This window comes from Phoxinus phoxinus (assembly GCF_949152265.1).
Source record: "Phoxinus phoxinus genome assembly, chromosome: 4".
Lineage (NCBI taxonomy): Eukaryota > Metazoa > Chordata > Actinopteri > Cypriniformes > Leuciscidae > Phoxinus > Phoxinus phoxinus.
In genome coordinates, this window is record NC_136879.1 from 40,657,266 (window position 1) to 40,682,387 (window position 25,122).

Consider the following 25,122-nt stretch of genomic DNA (forward strand, 5'->3'; position numbering starts at 1 on the left):
ATCTATATAAAAATATTTTATGTATACATTGAAATGAAAGTGACAGCTACAATTCAGAGAGTTACAACTCAAAAACAACTTCCACAAAACTAATGTCACATAACACATTAGTTTTTTTCACTATACATTTGCTTTATCTGAATCTCATTATTTACCCAAGTATTGGATCTGTAGAAACCTTTTACTCACAAAATCACACATTGTCAGTGAAATGGTCATTTTATTTGTTATTTTACAGAGCTTATATACAACTTTTATGTTGCAGAGAAATGTGTACTTTTAAATAAATCTGTTTATGAACTGACAGGTTTTATGTAACAAAAGCTTTAAAAAAAATCCATATTAAATTAAAAAATGTAAATTGAAGAAATTGCTGCATATATTGAAAAAAATAACTTATTGTTGTTGTTTTTTCTTACATTTGTTTCAAGTCTCTTTTAATTTAGGTATTTCTTTGAGTAAGCGTTCAAAATAATTCAATAATTTTGTTCTCCAACATAAAAAACACAAATCTTGTGGCATTTCACAGAAACATTAGTTTATTAGCTAACTACACATTTACTTTATGTGAATCTAACAAAACATTTGCTTACTGTGACACAGAACAATGCTTTTTAATATGATACACTAGATTACATGATTTGGTGAAACTCTTCTCACAATGAGTACAGCGATACGGCTTCTCTCCAGTATGAACTCGCTCGTGTTCTTTCAGAGATCCAGATTGAATGAAACTTTTGTCACAATATGAGCACATGTGAGGTTTTTCTCCAGTATGAATTCTTTGGTGCCGTTTCAGATCACCAGATGTAGTAAAGCTCTTCCCACAGTCACAACACACATGATCTCTCACTTCATTGTGTGTTTTCTGGTGCCTTTTAAAACAGTTCAGTCGTGAAAAACTCTTTCCACAGAAACACACATAAGGCTTCTCATCCGAATGAACTTTCAGGTGTTGTTTTAGATCTGATGAAGATATGAAACTCTTTCCACACTGATCACAGTTATATGGCTTTTCTCCAGAGTGACAGAGCAGATGATGACTGAGTTCAGTTTTACTTCTGAAACTCTTCTCACACTGAGTACAGTAGTACGGCTTCTCTCCAGTATGAACTCGCTCGTATGATTTCAGGTTTCCAGTCTGAGTGAAACTCTTGTCACAATATGAGCACTTGTAAGGTTTTTCTCCAGTATGAATTCTTTGGTGCTGTTTCAGATGAGCATCTCTAGTAAACCTCTTCCCACAGTCAAAGCACATATAATCTCTCACTTCATCATGTGTTTTTTGGTGCTGTTTAAAATTGTGCAGTCGTGAAAAACTCTTTCCACAGAGAGAACACACATAAGGCTTCTCGTCTGAATGAACTTTCAGGTGTTGTTTAGTTGATGATGAAATAAACTCTTTACCACACTGATCACAGCTAAATGGCTTTTCTTCAGAGTGAACGCGCAGATGATACTTGAGTGCGGATGAAGTTCTGAAACTCTTCTCACACTGAGTGCATGTATACGGTTTCTCTCCAGTGTGAATTCTCATGTGTGTGTTAAGGTATGGTTTTTTTCGGAAACTCTTTCCACACTGAATGCAGGTGTGCAGCTTTTTGCCTTTTGTTCTTTGAATTGTAAAGTTACAATGTTCCTCCTCTTCATTCAGTTCTTGTCTTTGCTCTTTCACTCTCATCTGGTCTAAAAGACACAGAAATACAGTTAGAATCAGTTCAAGTAAAACCTGATTTCAGGTTCACCTGAAAATGAAAAGTCTGTCATCATTTACTCACCCTCAAGTTGTTCCAAACCTGTATGATTTTGTTTGTTCTGCTGAACACAAAGGAAGATATTTGGAAGAAAAAAAATGCTACGGTAGTCAAGATTTCTAGGTTACAAACATTCTTCTAAATATCATCATTTGTGTTCCCATATTTGGGTGAACTATCCCTTAATTAATAGCGGAAAGCAACAGAGATCAAGTACCAGATCTTCCACGTTTTGTTCTGTTCTTTGTTCTTAATATAAATAAAATATGTTTGACATCTGCTATATATGATCATTCAGATGTATATCTCAATCATTGATTATCAATATACTGCTTATGAATTCACATCTACCAAAGCAGTCAACAATGAAGAATCAAGAATGGACACCAACCTATTTGTTCCTCAGTATCTTCATGTTTTATTCTGGATGGTTCTGGATCCCTCATGTCTTCAATCTCCTCTTTAATAAACTCCATCTTTAACAGTCACACAGATTTCAGCTGCTACTCCTGGAGTTTGTCCTTCTCTTGTAGGATGATGGGAATATTCCCAGTATTTATTGGTGAATTGTTGTGGGAGGGGCTTCACTGCAGGTGTGAACTGTGATCACTGTGTTTTTATCCAATCTGCATTTAAAAAGTACAGAGTCATCATGTTTAACTGCTGCTGAAAAGCCTCTTTGTCTCCAAAAGTTCCCTGTTTTCAGCTCATTCATTATGGTGATGTCTGAGATATTCAGTCAATTGGCACATTAAGCTCATTTTATTGGTGTCAAGAGGCCGAAACAAACTACAGCATCATCACCTTTAACTTCAGTTCTTGCCTTTGCTCTTTCACTTCCATCTGGTCTGAAATATACATATTAAAACATATTAAGTTGTTAGAATGAGTTCAAGGAGGATAAATGTAAATGAAGAGCCAATTTTATATGTCAATAATGTGTAAATTATTATTGTTTGCTTAGAGTGGATTTAGCAGGTAATAACTGAAAGTATAATGTTTGTAACTTTGTTTGTAACTTTCTTTGAGAGGCGATTCTGACATTTCCTGTATTTATATTTTTCAGTATAATTTCCTATGTTTTATAATGTATAATATCTGTTCTGTTTCTTTAATGGTTACGCACACTTTTTGTGACGGAAGATTGAACTTGAACTGGTTTGCGCAAAACTTGTGTTCAAACGATTCAGGTAACACAAGATAAAGGTTTAATATCATAGGATACAGGATCCAACACGAATTTTGTATATTTTTGTATGTTTGATTAAACTTGCATTTGACTTCTGTGACGAGTAAGAACCCATTTGTTTCTGGACAATAACAAACTATCGCGGCTGAGATTCTCCGATGGCATTTGGATCACACGCTCTACGGATTTAAATATTGGACTTTGGTGAACTTCCACAGTCTTTTTGGATGTTTTGGGGATATTATTGAACTTTGCTGCGTCATGAACCCACCATGTTTGCACCTCCACTCAGCAACGCAAGAGGGCGATCTCATCTGCTTTCATGAGGAACGCAATGCACACTTTGAACACGAACATTGATTACTATGTAAACAGAGGAATTGAATGCGACTACTAAAATAGTGCCGAAGATGACTGTTAAAGCACAAGAGGAACGCCTTAACCAGTTAATGGGAACTATAAAAGCCAAGCTGGGACATTTAACAAGACAAATGAGAGAAATGTAATCTTTGCTTGATGACTCTGGTAATGTTGACACTGTGTAATGCATAAATGGTGAGTTTTCACAGTCCTTTATTTAATTTTTAAGACATAATGCAACCAGAGAACTTTTGGCAGATGATGAGGCATATTTGGATCAGTTACACTGGTTTGAACCTAAGTCTCAAGCAGTTAAGCACTTTGTAGACAAGGTCAATGACTGAATTGAAAGAGTTAAACTCCAATACAAAGAGGCAGAGCAACGTGATGTAGAGGTTGAATGTACTGACAGTGCCTCAATGGTTATTTCTTCTTCACAACTGCCTCTCTTTGGTAAAAAATCTAGTAGTCAAGTGGCCTCAGGCGTTTCATCTACAGCTTCTTCTAGGCTGAATTTTGAAACTGAAAGGGCAGAGCTGTTGACGCGAGCTAATTCTTTGAAGCAGAAACAAGAGCTTGAGAGGGAGGAAGCTGAGCTCAAAGCAAAGAAGGAAAAATTATAGCTCCAAACTGCTATTGCTGCAGCTGAAGCCAAACTTCAGCTTGTGTCCATGTATGAACCAGGTCGTAGTGTTTCTAGTGCATCTGGTAGAGCGGCAAGGGCTGCCACAACTGCAGAAAACCTTAAAGCTACATCTGATAAAGTAGTACGGCAAAAAAATAAATAATAAATCGTGAGTTAGCACCTGACGCTGATGCAGTTCCAATAGTCAATGATGGGCAACAGGATTTCGCTGAATCACAGCCACCAAGGACAGATGTGAGCATTCCTTCACATGTTGATACAGGAATCTTGTTCAACATCTTGCAACGTCAAAATTACATTGCTGAGATTTTCATAAAACAGCCGTCTTTATATGCTCTCACGCTTATTCTCTGATTTGGTCAGTTTTGTAGACAAACAGGCAAAGATTGTTTCTTATCCACTGTTTGGCAATATTCAAGATAACAAAATGGCACAAGACAATCTCAAATTCAAACCAAACAAATCAAGTAGGGTCAAGTAGGCATTCAGGTTAAAGAAAGGAAAACCACATTTGCAACAAGTGTGCCACCTATTCCAGAACTCAAAAAACAAAGAACAAAGGAAAAGTAAAGTATGTAGCAAAAGTAAGCAATGGACCCTCTGCTTTTACTGTAATAAAGACCATGGATTGGATGTTTGCAAAGTTCTGAAGCCAAGGAACGAAAAACTTGACTTTCTGAAATCTAAGGGCTATAATCTTGTGCCATGGTTGCTTTTTACCAGGTAACATGAGTAAAGGTTGTGTGCAATGACTTCCTTGTCAAAAGTGCTCACTAAAGCATCCAACCATACTTCATCTCCCAGAAAAGCCCAGTGAAACTTGTGGTTGTACTGGGGCTGGTCATTTAGTGTGACTATTGTACCAGTTAGAGTTAAGTTAAAAAAAAAAAAAAAAAAAAAAAAAGTGATCATGAGGTTACGACCTACACCTTCTTGGATCCAGGAAGTTCTGCAACATTTTGCACAGAACAGGAAATAAAGCTAACTGGTAGGAAAACAAACATCCTGCTGCATACCATTGGACAGGAAAGGTCTGCAAGTACACGTTTTCACCAAACTGGAAATAAGCAGACTGAATGAGAACAATTTTGTTGATCTCCCTCAGGTGTTCTCACAAAAAGAGATTCCAGTTTAAAAAGAAAACTTTCCGCCAACAGAAGGATGTTAAGAAATTGAAAGGAGGTTCCTCAGATTTATGCAGGTATTGGCTTACTAATTGGAACAAATGTACCCAAGATTCTTGAGCCATGGAAAGTTAAGATGTGTCTTATTTCACAACCTGTCCAAGAAACTGAAGCCTCTACCTCAACAGGCTTCAGAAGAAATGTGAACAAGGTAAGGATTTAAAACCCTTGACATAAATTACAGGTGTTTGTCAAGGAACTTTTTGTGAGTTGATTAGCCTCCAGAAAACTTGTAATGATCATGTGTGTGGTGGTATTATGTTTCAGGTGGAAACAGACTCAGTCAGGGCCCTTTACAAAAGGAGCCTATGGAGCTAGACTGCACACTAAAGGAGCCGGACTGTGAGCTGAGGAGGCTCCACATTTAAAAAAATAAATAAATTGGAGATCAAACAGCTGGATTAAACTGATCTCAGTACTGTATGTGAACTTATTTAACCAAGTAACACTTTAGCATGAATATTTATCAATGCAACTTTCTCTTGCTCTCTTTCTCCCCCCATCCCACAAAACCAATAAAACAGTTTGAGACCTATCTGCAGTTTCAATGTGCTTTTATTAAGTGTAATATTTGTATGGTGATTGCATCTACATCTGCACCAGCTGGGTGGTCAAGTGTGATCGGGTCAGTTTCATCGGGGAGAAGCTTTGTGGTGGTTCTGGCTCCTTTCTATGGTGGCTATATTGTGCAGAATGCCACATGCAGCCACTATCTGTGATGCCCGCTCTGGTGACTCTTAAGCGCCGAAGACAGTTGAAACGTGCCTTTGATGTCAAAGGTCATCTCTAACTTTTACTATGGTTTTACTGACACATTGAAGCGGTTCTGTGGCCCTGTCTGAGGGTCATGATAGGGGGTTATTGTGTAGGTTTTGCTGTCCCAATTCAAATTAACAGGGTTTTTACTGTACCAAATTGAACTTGCTTTCCTCAAAGCGCTGACACAACATACTTACGGAAAGTAATCATTGTTATATCTGTTAATTTTACTATTAATTTAAAGATTCATCTCACAGAAAATAATTTCACATGTTCACATAATCTCTACCTGAACATTAAAGGTCTTTCTATTAACATAATCTGCCTCATGTTCTCCTAGAGAAGTGGAGATTGCAACATGTGTGCAGTCTATTGCTCCAATGACTCTATAGGGAATCCTATCATAATTAACCGAAAAAAAAAAAAAGATTTAAAATAATTCTTAACATGTACTGTATTTTATAGTACATTTGTGAAATTTTCTTCTTGAAAGAAAATAAATGTGCTGTCACCCTATCAATATACCTTATTTTATAAAAACCCTCTCTTATGGACATGGTCGATAAATGTCTGGGGAACACTATTAATTAAACAATTAATGTACTCCTGCAGAGCGAAGACCACCTTGCGAATGGTTCGACAAACCGTGTTTTCCCCTAGATTCTGTGCATCACCGATCGTGCCAGTATGTAGGCTACAACTTGCAAAAAAACGCAATGCAATACCATTTGTGGTAGAGTAAGTGCATGAATTCGACGTGTTAAATTATTTATGTGCGGCTCAAGAAGTTCGCAAAGATAATATATTCCTTCCACAGAAAATACAAGTAACTATCAGGAAAGGCAAGGGGATTTTGTCTGGCTAAAAACTCTTTCTCTACGATGTGCTCGTCTAACAATTTGCGCTGAGATGTCCACAGGATTTGGAAGAAAATGTAAAGCCATTGCAACAGACACTGGGAATTAGTTACGTAACCTATATGTTTTTTTGCTCACAGCTGATTGGTCAAACTTCAGTCTGAGATCTTGAATCCAGAACTTAACCTGCCCCGGAGCAGGTTAAGCGTGCAGCGTAAGATACCATGGCAACGAACACCGATTAAAGCCGAGCTACTTTCATAGTACCTAAAACCCAGGGTTGGCGGAAACTAAGCTGAAACTTAGCTGGCTAGCCACCTAAACCGGCTTCATGGTATAGGCCCCTGGATTGAGTACAGGGACTAGGCAAATTAAAGTGGAAAAAACATGATGAAATAAACAGACAAGGCATGTAAGCTAGGCACGACTAGAACCAGACTGTTTTTAGGACAGTAGTGGAACTGACAGTAACCAAGACACACTGACAGAGAGGCAAAGAAAGAGAGAAGCATAAGTAGCAGAGAAAATCAATGCAAAATGGGAGACAGGTAAATGACAAGTCAGAAAGATACAACTCAAAAACAATTTCCACAAAAATAACGTCACAGAATTAAAGTTTATTTCACTATATGTTTGCTTTATCTGAATCTCACAGTATATTTTAATTATTGGATCTGTAGAAACCGTTTACCGTACTCACAAAATCACACATTGTCTGTGAAATTGTCATTTTATTTGTTATCATACAGAGTTATTGTACAGATGTACATTATTGTACATACATCTGTTTTGTAATAACAAGCTTTAAAATTCAGGGAATTATTTCATATATTAACAAATAACTGATTGTTGTTGTTTTTCTAAATTTGTTTCCAGTCTCTTTTGATTTTGGTATTTCTTTGAGTAAGTGTCAATCAAAATAATGTTCTTGTTCTCCAGCATATAAAACACAAATCTTGTGGCATTCACAGCAACACTAGTTTATTAGTTAACTAACTACACAATTACTTTATGTGAATCTAACAAAACATTTGCTCACTGTGAGACAGAACAACGCTTTTTAATATGATTCACTAGACTATTTGATTGGGTGAAACTCTTTCCACACCGAGTACAGTCGTACATGTTGTCTCCAGTATGAAGTCGCTCGTGTGATTTCAGGGATCCAGACTGAGTGAAACTCTTGTCACAATATGAGCATTTGTAAGGTTTTTCTCCAGTATGAATTCTTCTGTGTATTTTCAGTTGGTTAGTTTTAGTAAAGCTCTTCCCACAGTCACAACACACATGATCTTTCACTTCATTATGTGTTTTCTGGTGCTGTTTAAAACTGTTCAGCCTTGAGAAACTCTTTCCACAGAGAGAACACACATGAGGCTTCTCATCTGAGTGAACTTCCAGGTGTATTTTTAGATGTGATGAATAAATAAAGACTTTATCACACTGATCACAGTTAAATGGCTTTTCTCCAGAGTGAATGTGCAGATGATAACTGAGTCTGGATGAAGACGTGAAACTCTTTCCACACTGAGTGCATGTATACGGTTTCTCTCCAGTGTGAATTCTCATGTGCGTCTTAAGGTCTCCTTTCTCTGTGAAACTCTTTTCACACTGAGTACAGTTGTACGGCTTCTCTCCAGTATGACGTCGCTCGTGTGATTTCAGGTTTCCGGAATGAGTGAAACTCTTGTCACAATATGAGCACTTGTAAGGTTTTTCTCCAGAGTGAACATGCAGGTGATGATTGAGAGTTGTTTTATATCTAAAACTCGTCTCACATTGAGTACAGTGATAAGGCTTCTCTCCAGTATGAAGTAGCTCATGTGATTTCAGAGATCCAGACTGAGTGAAACTCTTGTCACAATATGAGCACTTGTAAGGTTTTTCTCCAGTATGAATTCGTTGATGCTGTTTCAGTTCAGCAGGTGTAGTAAAGCTCTTCCCACAGTCAAAGCACACATGATCTTTTACTTCATTGTGATTTTTCTGGTGTAGTTTAAAAGTGCCCAGCCTTGAAAAACTCTTTCCACAGAGAGAACACACATAAGGCTTCTCGTCTGAATGAACTTTCAGGTGTGATTTTAGACTTGATGATGAAATAAACTCTTTACCACACTGATCACAGTTAAATGGCTTTTCTCCAGAGTGAGTGCGCAGATGATAACTGAGACCTGATGCTTGAGAAAAACTCTTTCCACACTGAGTGCATGTATACGGTTTCTCTCCAGTGTGAATTCTCATGTGTGCGTTAAGGTTTACTTTCTGTGTGAAACAGTTTCCACACTGAGTACAAGTGTGCATCTTTTTGGCTATTGTTCTTTGAATTGTAAATTTACGATGTTTCTCCTCCACTTCATTCAGTTCTTGTCTTTGCTCTTTCACTCTCACCTGGTCTAAAATACACAGAAATACAGTTAGAATCAGTTCGAGTTAATACTTATTTAATAGCAGAAAGCAACAGAGATCAGATCTTTCACTGTTTGTTCTGTCATTCACTTGTTAATACAGTAAAAATGTTTGACAACTGCTATATACAAGGTTATGATTATTTGGATGTATTACTCAAGCAGTATATGGATGATAAATGATAATTAATTCACATCTAGCAAAGCAGTAAACAATGATGAATCAAGAATGGACACCAACCTATTTGTTCCTCAGTATCTTCATGTTTTATTCCGGATGGTTCTGGATCACTCATGTCTTCAATCTCCTCTTTAATAAACTCCATCTTTAACAGTCACACAGATTTCAGCTGCTACTCCTGGAGTTTGTCCTTCTGTTGTAGGATGATGGGAATATTCCCAGTATTTATTGGTGAATTGTTGTGGGAGGAGCTTCACTGCAGGTGTGAACTGTGATCACTGTTTTTATCCAATCTGCATTTAAAAATAAAGGAGCCATTATGTTTAACTGCTGCTGAAAAGCCTCTGTCTCCAAAAGTTCCCTGTTTTCAGCTCATTCATTATGGCGATGTCTAAGATCTTCTGTAAATTGGCACATTAAATTGTTTTATTGGCTGAAACAAACTATAGCATCATCACCTTTGCTCTTTCACTTCCATCGGGTCTGTAACATTAAAACATTTAGGGCCCTATTTTAACGATCTGAAACATAAGTAACTTTGTGGGTGGATCTCAGGCGATGTTGTTATTATACCGGCGAGATAAATGACTCTTGCGCCCGACGCAAATCTAAAATGGGTTGGTCTGAAGTAGCTACATTACTCATAGGTGTGGTTTGGGCGTAACGTGCAATAAACCAATCAGAGCGTCCTCTCACATTCCCGTTAAAAGCAGGCGAGCTTGTTCCATGGCGGATTTGCCAGGTGCAAGGCACATTTACTATATTAGGTGAAACTCAGAAAATTAGAATATCGTGCAAAAGTTCATGTATTTCAGTAATTCAAATTAAAAAGTGAAACTAATATATTTAGTATACCGTATTTTCCGGACTATAAGTCACTTTTTTTCCATAGTTTGACTGGTCCTGCGACTTATAGTCAGGTGCGACTTATATATCAAAATTAATTCATACTGACTGAGATGATCCAAGAGAAAACATTACCGTCTACAGCCGCGAGAGGGCGCTCTAGTTAGCGGAGTTGTTCAGAAGCGACACAGAGGAAGACTTCAATGTATCCAGTGTTGTGGAATGAGATCGGGAGCTTGGTGAACTTGCTTACCGGTAACTTGCTTGTTGGACTCGCTGGCTTATGTTAAAGCCTATTCAGCCTCCCAGGTATATGTTCTTTATGCTATTGTGTAGCTGAATAACTGTTAATGTGTTACGTTAACATACCGGACACCTATTCAGCCTGTTGTTCTGTGTGCTATTGTGTAGTTGAATAACTTGCCTTTCCAGATTAAATGTCTGTTCTTGGTCTTGGATTTTGTGAAATACATTTCTAGATAAATGCGACTTATAGTCCAGTGCGACTTATATGTTTTTTTTTTCCTCTTCATGACGCATTTTTTGACTGATGCGACTTATACTCTGGAGTGACTTATAGTCCGGAAAACACGGTATATAACTATATGTAACAAGATAAATATTGTTGAGGGTTCTTTAAGTGAATCCTGCAATAATGGGATTGCACTTTTATTGGCTGTTTGAGCGATCTGCAGCAGAGCTAAAGAGAACTGTTGTGAGTGAGTCCTTTCTGTGGTCGCTCCACACTAAAAGTAAAAACTATACAATTTCATATCAAATGTTTGACACTTTATAAAAGGATTGTTTACAGTAGATACTGATTAAATTGTAGAGAGTATTTATGGGTATTTTGATTGTTTCATGTCCATTTGAATGGACTGTACGATATTTCTATCTGCGTAATTTTCCATGTGCTTTCTAAAGAGGTGAAATGTATTTTGAATAGGTGGAGCTTAAACAACTTAAATGACTTCTCTCTTTCACTGCTCTGTGTGCAGGTACATTTTTTTAAATCACATAGTGTTTAAGAATGTACTCTGTTAACTTAGTTGTATTTTCTGTGTTGAGAAATATTGGTTACGAACTGTTTTCTAAAGTATTTAATTCATGGTTTTGCTTAAAAAGACGATGTTATTTCCATTAATTTCATACATTTAAGAGTAACAAAGTGTATGATGTAAGCTGTGTAATCAGTTTTATACGATCACAAAGTTTAAGAAGGAAAAGACAACATTGAATTGTTTACAAAGACTGTAATTTTCCTGGAGAGATTATTACAATTCAGATGTGTTTTATTTTTGGTTTACTGGTTTAAGTACAATACAATGTGATTGAGTAATGTTTACTGTGATATTGAGAGTAGCAGAGCTAAAGAGAATTGCTGTGGGTGGAGCTTAAACAACTTAAGACTTACTACTTCTCTCTTTCACTGCTCTGTGTGCAGGAAAATGTGTGTGCTGATGAATGGTGAGACAAACCGGGTCAGATAAAAAGCAAAGGTTACATATATACATATACATATCCATGATTATACTTTTCAGAGGGGCAACATTTCTGTATTTAAAATCCTTTTTTTTTTCATGTAATATTTTAATTTTCTGAGATTTGGAATTTGGGGTTTTCAAAAGTTGTAAGCCTTAAACATCAAAATTATAACTTTTGATATTTACATTTTTCAAGTTTCACCTGTATACTTAAATTAGCCTGAATAATTTGGATAAATGTGTAAGCTAGATTTATGGCTATTTTTTCACATCTTTTCACAAGAGAAATACTCTTCTCCTGAAAACGGTCTGAGTCGTCCGTATAAAAGCACGTCCCCTCTGAGAAATAAGTCTAATTTCACCTCAATTATTTTCCTCGTGTGGTAATATTTTTCCTTGTAATTATGTATGGTTTGCAAAAATGGGAACTGCTGTGTCTGTGTAGATGAGAGAAGCAAACGCACACGCTACATTATGGCCTAGCAAACGCCCTTAAAATATCATCTGAATAACGCGTCGCTGATTTTAGACTAGGTTTTTCCTGATCTGTGGCGGAATTGTTTTGTGAAACTGCAAAATAGCACCAGGAAACGTTTCCGCTTAACCGTCCCGAGAGCACAAGTTCATTCCCTAATTTACCGAAGTGCGCCTGTGGAGGGAAAAGTCCACTGTGCATTGGGTCCAAAATAGGAATGATACATGCGTCGGTGCACAAGTCATTTGCGCTGGGTGCAAGATAGGGCCCTTTGTTAGAATTAGTTCAAGGAGGATAAATGTGAATATTCAAGTAAACCATGATTTAATAACAGAAAACAAGTGAGATCGGTTTATAAAATATTATATTTTTTATGTACCAAAGATTAGTTTTGTCATCCTCTTAGATTATGATCCAAGTACATTTATATTCCTAGATTATTTGCTTATTTTTCACAGGTCTTGTGATCTAACAATATATTCATCATCATCTTCCGCTTATCTGGGGCCGGGTCGCGGGGGCAGGAATCTAAGCAGAGATGCCCAGACTTCCCTCTCCCCAGACACTTCCTCCAGCTCTTCCGGGGGGACACAGAGGCGTTCCCAGGTCAGCCGGGAGACATAATCCCTCCAGTGTGTCCTAGGTCTTCACCGGAGTCTCCTCCTGGTGAGACATGCCCGGAACACCTTCCCGGGAAGGCGTCCAGGAGGCATCCGGAACAGATGCCCGAGCCACCTCAGTTGACCCCTCTCGATGTGGAGGAGCAGCGGCTCTACTATGAGCTGCTCCTGAGTGACCGGGCTTCTCACCATATCTTTAAGGGATCGCCCAGCCACCCTGCGGAGAAAGCTAATTTCGGCCACCTGTATCCGCATATTCACATCTGTATCTTGTCCTTTCGGTCATGACCCACAGCTCATGGCAATAGGAGAGAGTAGAAACGTAGATTGACTGGTAAATCGAGAGCTTCGCCTTGCAGCTCAGCTCTACAGACCGGTACATCGACTGCATTACTGCAGAAGCTGAACCCCCGATCCGTCTGTCAATCTACCCTTCCATCCTTCCCTCACTCGTGAACAAGACCCCAAGATACTTGAACTCCTCCACTTGAGGCAGGAACTCTTCACCAACCTGAAGTGGGCAAACCACCCTTTTCCGACTGAACTATGGCCTCGGATTTGGAGGAGCTGATTCTCATCCCAGCCGCTTCAGAGCGAAATTGTGTGGTCCCCACACCTGACACCCTCCGGCCCCTGGCTGCGTCTAGAAATTCTGTCCATAAAAATTAGGAACAGAACCGGTGACAAAGGGCAGCCCTTCCGGAGTCCAACATGCACCGGGAACAAGTCAGACTTACTGCCGGCAATGCGAACCAAGCTCCTGCTCCGGTCGTACAGGGACCGAACAGCTCTTAGCAAAGGGCCCCGGACCTCATACTCCCAGAGCACCCTCCACAGGACACAGCGAGGGACACAGTCGAATGCCTTCTCCAGATCCACAAAGCACATGTGGATTGGTTGGGCAAACTCCCATGAACCCTCCAGCACCCTAGAGAGGGTATAGAGCTGGTCCAGTGTTCCACGACCAGGACGAAAACCGCACTGTTCCTCCTGAATCCGGGGTTCTACTATCGGCCGTATTCTCCTCTCCAGTACCCTGGCATAGACTTTCCTGGTGAGACTGAGAAGTGTGATCCCCCTGTAGTTGGAACACATCCTCTGGTCCCCCTTCTTAAAAAGGTACTGTCCCCGACCGCCACGCGATGCTGCAGAGGCGGGTCAGCCAAAACAGCCCCACAACATCCAGAGACTTGAGGTACTCAGGGCGGATCTCATCCATCCCCGGTGCCTTGCCACAGAGGAGCTTCTTGACAACCTCAGTGACTTCAGCTGTGATGGACAAGTCCAACTCCGAGCCCTCAGCCTCTGCTTCCTCTATGGAAGACGCGTCAGTGGGATTGAGGAGATCTTCAAAGTATTCCTTCCACCGTCCGACGACATCCCCAGTTGAGGTCAACAGCTGTCCACCTCTACTGTAAACAGTGTTGGTAGTGAACTGCTTCCCTTTACTGAGGCGGCGGACGGTTTGCCAGAATCTTTTCGAGGCCAACACAAATAAACCACATCTGCTGTTTATTGACAGAGGACAGACAATAAACACACACACCTTCATATTCACTGTCTTGAAGCCAGCTGAAGGATGCATTAGAAAAGACACATTAATTACCGCCCACCCTAACAATAACTGCAAATCATCTAATAAACAGGTCACAGATATGGCTATAAACATTAACATCAAAATTAGTGCTGCACGATTAATCATATCGCCAGGGCCGTTTGAAGGAATTTGGGGGCCCCAAGCAAAATGGACATGGAACTGTGTAAACTGTTACTACCGTATATCACACGACACTAGCACATTAAGATAAGCTATGAAAAAATCATGTTCCTCTGCCTCTTTCTGGTTAAATACTGTTTATAGATGGGTAAAAAGACTGTTTGCTAACTGCTAAATGACAATTAACTAAAGATTAAATAACTAACAATTTACCATCTATTAATGATGGTTATTATAAAGTGTTACCGAAAAGATATGTTAGCATTTCCATAATTTGATATTAGAAGGGAAGGGATGCAGCTGCTTTCACAACTAGCCTACCAATGCTTAAAATCATCCCAAGCTAATGTTTAATGCACAGAATGTATTGTGTGGTTTTCCTAACCCCCATAAATAGATTATCACAGTGGAATAGTTAGTAGGCTATATGCTATGCCACTTTCATCAAAACCTATTACAAGCTATAGCAATGTCATGTCATTAAAGGTGCTCTAAGTGATGTCAGGCCAAAATATTTTTTGTCACATACAGCAAACATCTCCTCACTATCCGCTAGCTGCCTGTCCCCTGAACACACTGTAAAAAAACGCGGTCTCTGTAGACACCACAGGCTCCACAAACAGCAACAAAAACAAACTGGACTAACCCGTACCACGAAACATAACAAACAGTGTTCCAGCCAATCACTGGCAAGAAGTATTTGAGGGTGGGTCTTGGGGGTTAGTGCGCGTGCACATGAAGGGTGTGTGTGAAGGAGAGAGAAGCATCAAGAGGGAAGTTTGAATAATGGCCGACACACGACCAAAGAGATGACGTTCCGTTGATCAACTTTCAAAGAAGAGGGAAAAGGATAAAGAATGCGCGAAGTACCGAATTTACATCAGTAAAGCATTCGAAAGATGGCGAGAACTCTGCCGGCAGAAGGGCTTCAAGTCCAACATTCAGGTTGCTCTGTTTTTGCATGACAGGTTGGTAACGTTAATTTTTTTTCTTCTAAATTGACGCTTATGTTCGCCAAACCCACACAAGGATATAATTAGCTAGAACTATGCAGTCAGCGTTAACTTTGGTGAATACAACATATGTTTGTAGCAGCTAGAGATCAATCTGTATTGTAAATGATCAATCCAATTAATAGTATGGCGACAATTTATGTGAATGGTTGTTTTCATCCACTGTTTGTTAGGGCTGTCACTTTTGAGAAAAATCAAATTCGAACGGATATCAAATACCAGCCTATGTATTTGAATATATTCGAATATCTATACCCCCCCCCCCCCCCCCGCGCGCGCGTGCAAAAAAAAAAACGTCAATCGAAACTTTACTAACAGTTTGATAGTCATAAACAGGACTCCCAAAATTACACTTACAGGACTCATATCTGCAAATAAACCTTGCCTTTACATGTGCATCTGCACGGTGCCGACCGGTTGTGCAGGAAAGTATGCAGTAATACGATGTTGGACGCCTGGCGATGCTCTGGCCGTCTGCTGCGTTTCTGGGGCTGTTTAAACCTGGCCACTTCATGCGTTTTCTCAGATCGGATAGCTATCAAAACGATTCCATTTACACCTGGTCACATAGGCCTAAATGTGGTTTAAACCGGATATAAATCCGATCTTGAATTCCCGCGCTATATGCAGATTTAATGGATTTAATGTCACCGAAAGCAACATATATGAGCTGCATTTTATTGATCATCAGCTAACATTAAAGACAGCAATAAGAGAGAGCGGCAGCCCTGGTAAGATCATTTCGTTTCTTTACTTTTAATGAAGATTATTATTATTGTGTGTTAAAGCGTCTGCGACTTACTTTCACTTTGATTTGCGATAGTTTGCACATTGGCTTGGCGCTTGATGAATAGATCATCTGCGGTGATGCGTGTTGCAGCGCGCCGTCATATCTGACTATAACATAGCCTATATAGCCTGTAACACGCTTTCAAAATAACACCCTTTCAAAATAACACGCTTTTTTAAAATAAAAAGCAAACGGTCTTATCATAGACTGTAAAAAATGCGCTAGACATGGCACTTTAAAAACCGAATAGTTTATTTGAAGTTCGATTACGGTTATTTCACGTCATGTTCGAATGCATATTCGAATATCGAATAAAAAGTGACAGTCCTACTGTTTGTTATGAATTTGAATGTCAATTTATTGGAGACGAGATGAGGAGGAGGGAGGGTCTAGCTAGCCTCCGTTTTGTTTGACAATAGTTCGAACGTCAACAAGAAGTGACGTCACCTAGGATCGCTTAGAGCACCTTTAAATACGATAAACAGTGATTCTGGAACAGATCTGCGTCTTCCTTATCCCGTTAAAAAAAACATATTACAGCAAAAGAAAAGTTGCACTAACTGTTCGTTACCAGCAGCGTTTGCCGTCAGGCAGGTGGCTAACATAAACATATTTTTGCTAGCCTACCTGCTGCAAAATTACACCATTTGTACAAGACAAGTAGAGCTATTTTATCCAGTGTAATTTATCACTTACCACTATCTTGTTTTTCTTTTTCTTTTCTGGCTTCCTGAAGCATAATTCTGCTTCATTATGACTACCGAGGAGGTTTTGTATTTTGCCGGCCGCAGAGATCGCGTGGTTGGCTGGCTGCTGTCAGCGAGAGGGGCCCTCTTGAGGGGTATCCCGATAACAGTGTCATTGCACTTTACTGCATTGACTATCAAAGGGGTGCTCACGCAGTTTGTCGTTGCATTTTATTCTTAACCAGTCGTTGTCTTGGGGCCCCAGGCCAGCTCGGGGCCCCAAGCAATTGCTTGGTTTGCTTGCCTTGTCGCGACGGGCCTGCATATCGCAATCGCGATGCCAAGCCTATGAGATTATATGATGCAAAATGGTGCATTTTTATATGAAATAAATAAATTAGGGCTGTTAACGATAATAACGCATTTACACTGCACACGTCTGCGGCGCGTTACGGCTGTGAAGCGGCTATCAGAGCTGCTTCAATAAAGATAGGCGCCTAGTCTTTGATGGATGCCGCGTCCAAGCCGCACCGTAAATACAAAATAAAAGTTAAAAAATCCTGTCAATTTCAAAATAAACACCCTGTGCAAACTCCCAATTGTATTGCACACCAATATATCCTTGGTAGAAACCCAAAAATTAACCTAGATTAGTCGCTTCGCTTCTGAAATGCTCCTGGTGTGAGTTGGAGGACGGAATAAAACCTTATCGGAGCCGTAATGTGCCGATGTGCAGTGTAAATATGGGGTAAGGGGAAAAGAGATCGGAGTCAAAGCCCTAACCCCCTAAGACGTTGGTCCTGGCTTCTGTTCACACAGGGCACGTTCCGCGACTGATACCGGCAATGTTACTATGTCCCCATCCCGGCATCAACGCGGAATGCACCCTTTGTGAATAAAAGCCAGGACCAATGTCTTAAGGGGTTAGGGCTTTGACTCCGAACTTCGTTATTCGAATAGGCTATTTAAAAAAATAATGATATTCGAACAAATATTAGGCAGCCTTTAATATTCAAACCTGTTATGGTTATTAGCCTATGTGTTTGCTTGTAAATGTTGTTTTCAATTCAGGTTCCGAGGCTTTTTCATGCCTGGTGAAGTTGTGAATCGCGAGCTCATTCGCAAGGCTATTATTGGTCACCTGGACTCCTGTAGGTGACGTTAGCGTCCTGGTTAGCGCCTGTTTTGTATAACAAAACAATGGCACCAACGCCTACAACAACCACGCATGACGAGGAGTTTTTTTTTTTTTTTTTTTTTGCAAAAAAGAGTATAGCTTATACAAAGTAAGAAATGACACGCATACAAAAAAATAAAAACAAACGAAAACAAAACAAAAACAAAGAAATGGAAAACGATAGATATCGATATAAGCCTGACGAGGACTTTGAATGCATCCCGGGAGTTTGATTTACATCTCAAAGTGCCTTGTTCTTGGTAATTGCTGTCAGATCGCTTAACAATGTGTCAGTAATGGCTGGCTGGTAGAATATATGAGCCAAACAATCTGTTAATGGGCCATAATGGCTGGTAGTAGGAATGGGCGATAGAAACGATATGCGATATAAACGATACAAAATTGGCCTACGATAGAGATTTGAATCGTGATAATGCATGTTGATGACGCAATCTACCCGCAATATTTAGAGCCACGAGCTGCAACCGGCTGAAACGCATCATATTCGTCGTCATCTTGAGTAAACATGGCTGAAAGCGAAACGGAGGAGCTGGTGAAAAAGATCGGTGCAACATCCATTATTTGGACTTGGTTCGGATTTAAGCCGTCCGACGAGCAGCAGCAAACTATACAGACTACAGAGAGTGTGTGGGGCAACAGTTCGGTAACACACACCACTAATCTGTTGTACCACCTCAAAACGAAACATGGCACTGAATACCAGCGCGTATTCAAAAAATAGTGGTGTAAACACAAAATATCTGTGTGTGCCTGATTTTAAGATTGCTTTTTAACTGAGAAGACATCAGTTTCTTCTCTTTGCATCTTTAGTGTCCTTTAAAAAAATATCATGCAAAAGTAAAAGGTGAAACTAATATATATTATATAGACTCATTACATGCAAAGTGAGATATTACAAGCCTTTGTTATCATTTTGATGATTATGGCTTACAGCTTTAAGAAAACCTTTTCACAATATTCTAATTTAGAATTTGGGGTTTCATAAGTCAAGTCAAGTCAAAAGAATATTTGTATAGCGCGTTTCACAATACAGATTGTATCAAAGCAGCTTCACAGTATTAAATTAAAATAATAATAAAACGTCCATGTTTGGTAATGCTAATCAATATTATTATTGATTGATTCATTAAATTGAACACCCAGAACTGCTAAAGCTGCTAAAATAAGCTGCTAGCCATAATATAAACATTAGGGCTACTTAAAGTCTCTGCAGCTAGTGTACTTGAATTTGATTTATCTGCAACAATATGTTGTATAATTACAGTTTTGCACAATAAATGTTCTCAAAACTACATACACCGTTTGTTTCTTTAAAAAAAACATTTAGCAGTTGTTTGGCTTTTCTTAGGGTCTGTGTAACCTGTTCTGAAATGGTTTGTGATATATATCGTTATCGCAAGAGGCTGCAATGTATATCGCATAGGGGTGTGCGATATTGAAAAAATATATATCTCGATATTTTCTGGATAACGATTATTAGACGATATTTTGCTGAGTTTATTGTGTTGGTACTTTGGCAGGTTTAGGACTGTCGTGGACAGCCGACTCACTAAAGTTTTGGATATTCTTCATACTCTCTGTGGTGGTCAGTTCACAGCAGTGACAGAATTTTTTTTTTCCAATATGTTTCAATTAATCTTTTACCTAATATGGTCATTTTTACCTTTATAAAGCCATTTTCTAAACCTAATTATCTTTTGTGTAATTTTCATAAATTTAATCAAATTATATTATACAAATAATTGTATTTTGCATATTATACTGTAAAAACACATAATTATAGTTGATCATAGTTGATCATAACTAGATGAAACAGATGAAATAGCACGAACATTTCATGATTATAGTTACAAAAATGATCACGTTTATCACAGAATGACATTTACAATGCACATTAGCTTTTATTAATAGTAAAATTCGGTCCCGATTTTCGGTCCCCATGCACTGCGCGCTCCACAGCGACAAAGAGGTTTTAGTAGCTAATGGTTTTCCACCACTGAAAAACGCTTACTGTAGCTCTGCTACAAGATTTATTTACGGAGAAGAGAAAAACACCCGTAGTGTTTGGGTCCTTAATGTTGACTGAGCTTTCAATGTTGTTACGGAAAGGGTGAAGCTAATTAGTTGGTTCTTGGTTCGCGGCATTCTGAAAAGTTCTTGCTTCGCCTGGAAAAAGTTAGCGCGTCGCTTCATTTATGAGCGCGTGCCTACATTTGAACAAACTTGAGCGCGCAAAAGACGCGATATGTGAAAGGCCCCTTGGCGAGCGAGCTACCTCCAATCAGGCCACGAGCTACTGGTAGCAGCGAGCGACATGTTGGAGACCCCTAGTAGAGTATGCATGCACTCTCTGTGTGTGTGTGAGGGATAGGCTATACTCGATAATGTCAAATCGCACATCGTTAAAACAACAATTACGATATTATCGCAAACGATATATATCGCACACCCCTAATATCGCAATATGGAATTTAGGCCATATCGCCCATCCCTAGCTGGTAGGATGTGCTTGTTTTGTCTACTACTTTGTCTAAATACTTACTTATTTAGTCTTTTCAGTACTTAGCCTGACAGGCTTATTTTTATTTATTTTTGATAAGAACAGTGGATAAAACCTGTCGAAAGCATACTGTTTGTGTTTAATCCAGGGTCTGATTTTAAAAAACAATCATGACAGAGTTTTTCTTCTGAAAACATCCTTGCCTGCCTATTGACATTGACTGATACACTGCCCTCTGGTGGACAGAACACAACTTAAGTTTGATACCAATATAGTGCAGTTAGCTAGCTCTGACTACCAGTAATATTAGTATGCGCTCTGATCATCCAATCAAAGGGCGTGAAAATGCCTAGGTTATTGTACGCCTGCTAGATGGCCCCGGTGCAGTAAACTCGAAATCTGATTGGCTGATTAAATCTGACTGATTCTCTGATTGGTTAAAGCAACAGTTTCATTGCCATTTCATTGCAATTTTAAGCTACAGGCGCCCGCACTATCGATTCTGAAGGCCTCGAGGCAAATATATTTGACCCTGGCAACACATGATGGCTGAAATATGATTGGATAAAAGCGCTCAAATAAATATACACTACTGGAAGCAGCGCAAACAATAAAAAAGCTATGAAATTAAGAGAATGGACTATTGGGAATAATTCATTAGTCATTCATAAAAAAAATATATTAAAGTGCAAGTCAGTGATTCTGATAGTGTTTAGGCCAGCAGAGAAGGCCTTGCGTGCCCTGATGGCCCACCACTGGTATATGCCAACAATGGTAGAAATGTAATTAATTAAAAAATTCATTACGTTACCCAGGAATTACATTTTCATGGGGAAAAAGATCTGATTCACCAAAAAAAGTTGTTAATTACACTCTTGAAATATGTACATGGCATTGCATTACATACACAACACTCTAATAAGTATAGAAAGTTCTAAAATGTAAATTTTTTGCCAGATTTTTTTTTTTTTTTTTATGAATGAATGATGCATTTATATAGCAATTTCATATGTACTATATGTACAATCCTTTCAGGGGATCTCTCCTCAACCACCACCAGTGTGCAGCATCCACTGGGATGATGCGACAGCAGCCACAATACAATGGCGCCAGTGCGCGTGCAAAATGATTTTTTTCACATTTTAAATCCTTATCCTTCATTCACGCATTAGTATCAGTGAAACTGGCCTTCTTTCATAAAAAGATGATCCACAGACTGAGTTTAAACAAAGCATTAGGGGTCGACCGACATGGATTTTTTTTTTACGATAGCCTACGGGATGCCGATTTTCTTGGGGCCAATATTTGGAGCTGATACTGCTTTTGCTTCCTCAATTTACATCATAAAAATTACACAATTATCATGATGATAACAAATGTTACAAGTCTCAATATAAAAAAAAAAAAAAACATTGAACTTAAAAAAAAAAAGTATTTAACAAATAGTAAAAACAGGTGAAATAGAACAAGTAAAAAAAGACTTCAGTGCTGAAAATAATTATTTAAGCATAATTAAAAATGAACAATAGCTACATTACTGTATTATGTATTAATCTAGTTAATAAAAATACAGCTGTTCATTCATTCATGTTATTAACAGTGCATTAGGCTAACTAATGTTAACAAATACAACTTTTGATTTCAATAAGGCTACTATAAATGGTGAAATTAACATTAACAAAGATGAATAAATGCTGTAGAATTGCAGTTTATTAATAGTTCATTTTAACTAATATAGTTGAATAAATTTAACTTTATTGTAAAGTATTACCGATTTGTAATACACTGATTCAGACGTCTGGTGAGTTCAGTGTTGGATAGATCAGTTGTTTTAACCATTTATTAAATGGAATCGGTTCAAAGGAGTCATTAGTGCGCGAATCAGAGGAGTCATTCATTAGCGGACGTGTACGCGTTGTGTGATTATCCCGGCAGTTTAGGACATCGCACAATATTTGTCTCAACACAGAAAACATTACATCACTGGATACAGGTTTTGGGTTTATTGAAAGTGTGGTTTGTGTCAGCTGAATGTGCTTTTCAGAGAAGATAAGGCAACGTTTTTTTTAGCACAATTCACCCAGCGGTAATTCAGGGGGGAAAAAATCTCCCAATTCTCCACATGATACTTCGGTTTTCCGACCTTTTACCATCATGTCAATTCTCAATTGATTTTGATTACAGTTTTTTACGATCGCTATGACAGTTTTTTCAATACATTTAACAATTTTCCTAAACTCTTAACGCACCTACACACCTAAAACACACAATTGGTAAAACGGTTAATTTCATGCTCAAAATCACACATTGTAAACTAAACTCCAAAACTAATTTTCAAAATACAATAATAAACTAACACAATACACTATGTCTAACAAAACACTGCAAACATGTTTCAAAATCAAATAATTATTAAACACTAACACATGTTCTCTTCCAACAGGAACATTTAGTCAATCATAACACAATGACGGGAAAAACACTAACATCAGCTGAAATTACAGAAACTGCATTATGCTATGTGTCAGGTCTGCCCTTATACAATAGACAGTATATTGTTTTGATCGTATATTGTGTTTTGCACTGTAGTTTCTTTTGAAGGCTCTCTACATTTTTGTTTTGTTGGGTTTAGTAAATGCATGCATTTAGTTTCTTTTGCTGCAGATATTCAATATCAAAAATTAATGACCATCTCAGAGTAGCTTTATGTACAGTTTATGAAAAAAAAAAAAAAAATAGGAGAGAGACTCCTTTCTCTCTTTCTCTCTTTGTGTTGCTCTATATTGTTCCTTTTCCACACACGATCAGCCCAAAGAGTCCTCTTTTAGAACATATGATCATGCGATTGAAAGAACCTCAACACCTGAGTGTTCTTTGGAATCAGCTGTAATTTATATATCTGCATAACTTCAATAAGCTGTTTCTCAGTAACAATGGAATACAATACAGGGAGTATATTTGTGTTTCAATTCACAATATGACTAGCTGTTCACTTTGACTTTAGCCTATATAAGTTATGTTTAGAACATGATGTTATCTGTTCTGACATACAGTGTGAACGCATTTGTAAATTGTACTGTAAAATTACATAGTTTTGGTCTTGGTTGAGCTTGTGTGTAAAAGAAGTTCAAGCATTTTAAATTTGTGTTAACTGTATGCATTTTGTGTCAAAGCAACAAGAAATGTGTTAATTGTATTGCCTACAAAGACGGATGTTGTGCTAACCGTGTTAAGAGTTTAGGAAACTTGTATTGAATGTATTCAATACATTAAATGTATTGAAAAAACTGTCATAGCGATTGTAAAAAACTGTAATATGCGCGAGGGAGGGAGAGCAAGACTGTTTGAAGACGGTGAGTGCGCGCGCGGCCGGAGGAGGGGCGCGCTCTCTCTCTCTGCTCGTTCTTTCAGAAACTGTCTCAAGCGCTATTGTCTCAGTCATCTACAATCACTCAGCGATCAAATAAGGCTTTGGCGACCGCCAAAAAACACTATATGTGGCGGCCGGTGTTGATTCTGTGGCGCACCGCCACGAATTAGTCTATGTGTGGGAAACACACACACACCACACGCGTCCAAACCTGAATAAAACTCCCACAAATATCGCAATATTGACCTCAATAATCGCAATATGACATTTTTCCCCAAATCGTGCAGCCCTAATCAAAATGAAAGCTAAACACATTTAAAAGAAATTACCACAGACTCAATCCACCCAAATGATGTTTTTTTTTAAACGCGCGTTAAGTCAAAAAAATACATCAAACTGATGGCAGAAAAACGCATATAAACTTGTTCCGGTTTTTTGCCACTTCCATAATTAATATAAACTTAAAACTTCACTTTAATACATCCTATTTTCCCTCTTTAATGCAGAGACCTACCTGACTGACTCTCTCCAGTCACGGGCTGTTGTTCTGACTGAGCGCGCGCGACCGGTCCATTACAAATGACGTCACTCACGGAACGAACTCAAAATAAAAGCATTTTAATTTTAATTTTATTCTGTCATTAAATCTATTTCCCCTACTCTGATTCATCTAATCAAAAGTCATATTCAATTTAACTCCACATTAATGATAAATCCTAAATTAATACTGGTATTAAACGGCACTGAATTGATTGATACAAAATGCAATAAAATAAACATATTTGTACAATATTTCAAATACAAAATAAAATATCACCTAGAGGAATTTTTTTTTGGAACTCTATTATTAATAATATTAATTGGAAGACTGCTTGGTTAGTCCCCTTTAAATATTGCATTAATAATAAAATCAAAGAAATACATTTTTAAAATGTGCATACCATTTACCCTGTTAAATCATTAATTGCAAGATACTCTGATATTGACGATTTATGTTCTTTTTGTAAAAGTGGGAAAGAGGTGTTGACGCATTTGTTTTTTGAATGCAAAATTATCCAAAATTTCTGGAAGGAATTGGCAAAATGTAT

At 38.4% G+C, this 25,122-nt stretch overlaps 1 protein-coding gene across 4 annotated transcripts; it reads right to left on the reverse strand.

Annotated features, from left to right (window-relative positions):
- Positions 1–202: 202 nt before the first annotated feature.
- Positions 203–24,634, reverse strand: LOC306997090 (uncharacterized protein). 4 transcript variants are annotated; one of them, XR_013797260.1, is made up of 4 exons: positions 24,549–24,625; positions 2,146–2,380; positions 1,779–1,818; positions 203–1,686 (listed from the first exon to the last, which is right to left on the reverse strand). XR_013797260.1 is itself a non-coding variant. In XM_079610165.1 (4 exons), the coding sequence occupies exons 3-4, from the start codon at positions 2,228–2,230 to the stop codon at positions 590–592; spliced, it is 1,182 nt and encodes a 393-aa protein (XP_079466291.1). In that variant the 5' UTR covers positions 2,231–2,380; positions 2,559–2,602; positions 24,549–24,625; the 3' UTR covers positions 205–589. The 4 variants fall into 4 exon arrangements, 3 of the variants coding, with proteins under 3 accessions (XP_079466290.1, XP_079466291.1, XP_079466289.1); XM_079610165.1 differs by lacking the exon at positions 1,779–1,818 and adding an exon at positions 2,559–2,602 and having other exon boundaries at positions 205–1,686; XM_079610164.1 differs by lacking the exon at positions 1,779–1,818 and having other exon boundaries at positions 24,549–24,634.
- Positions 24,635–25,122: the final 488 nt, after the last annotated feature.

Coding starts and splice junctions, on each gene's coding strand:
- LOC306997090 (XM_079610163.1), bottom strand. CDS start 9,480: ATGGAGTTTATTAAAGAGGAGATTGAAGACATGAGTGATCCAGAACCA. Junction 9,143..9,395: donor AGATACTGAGGAACAAATAG/GTTGGTGTCCAT, acceptor TGTGTATTTTAG/ACCAGGTGAGAGTGAAAGAG.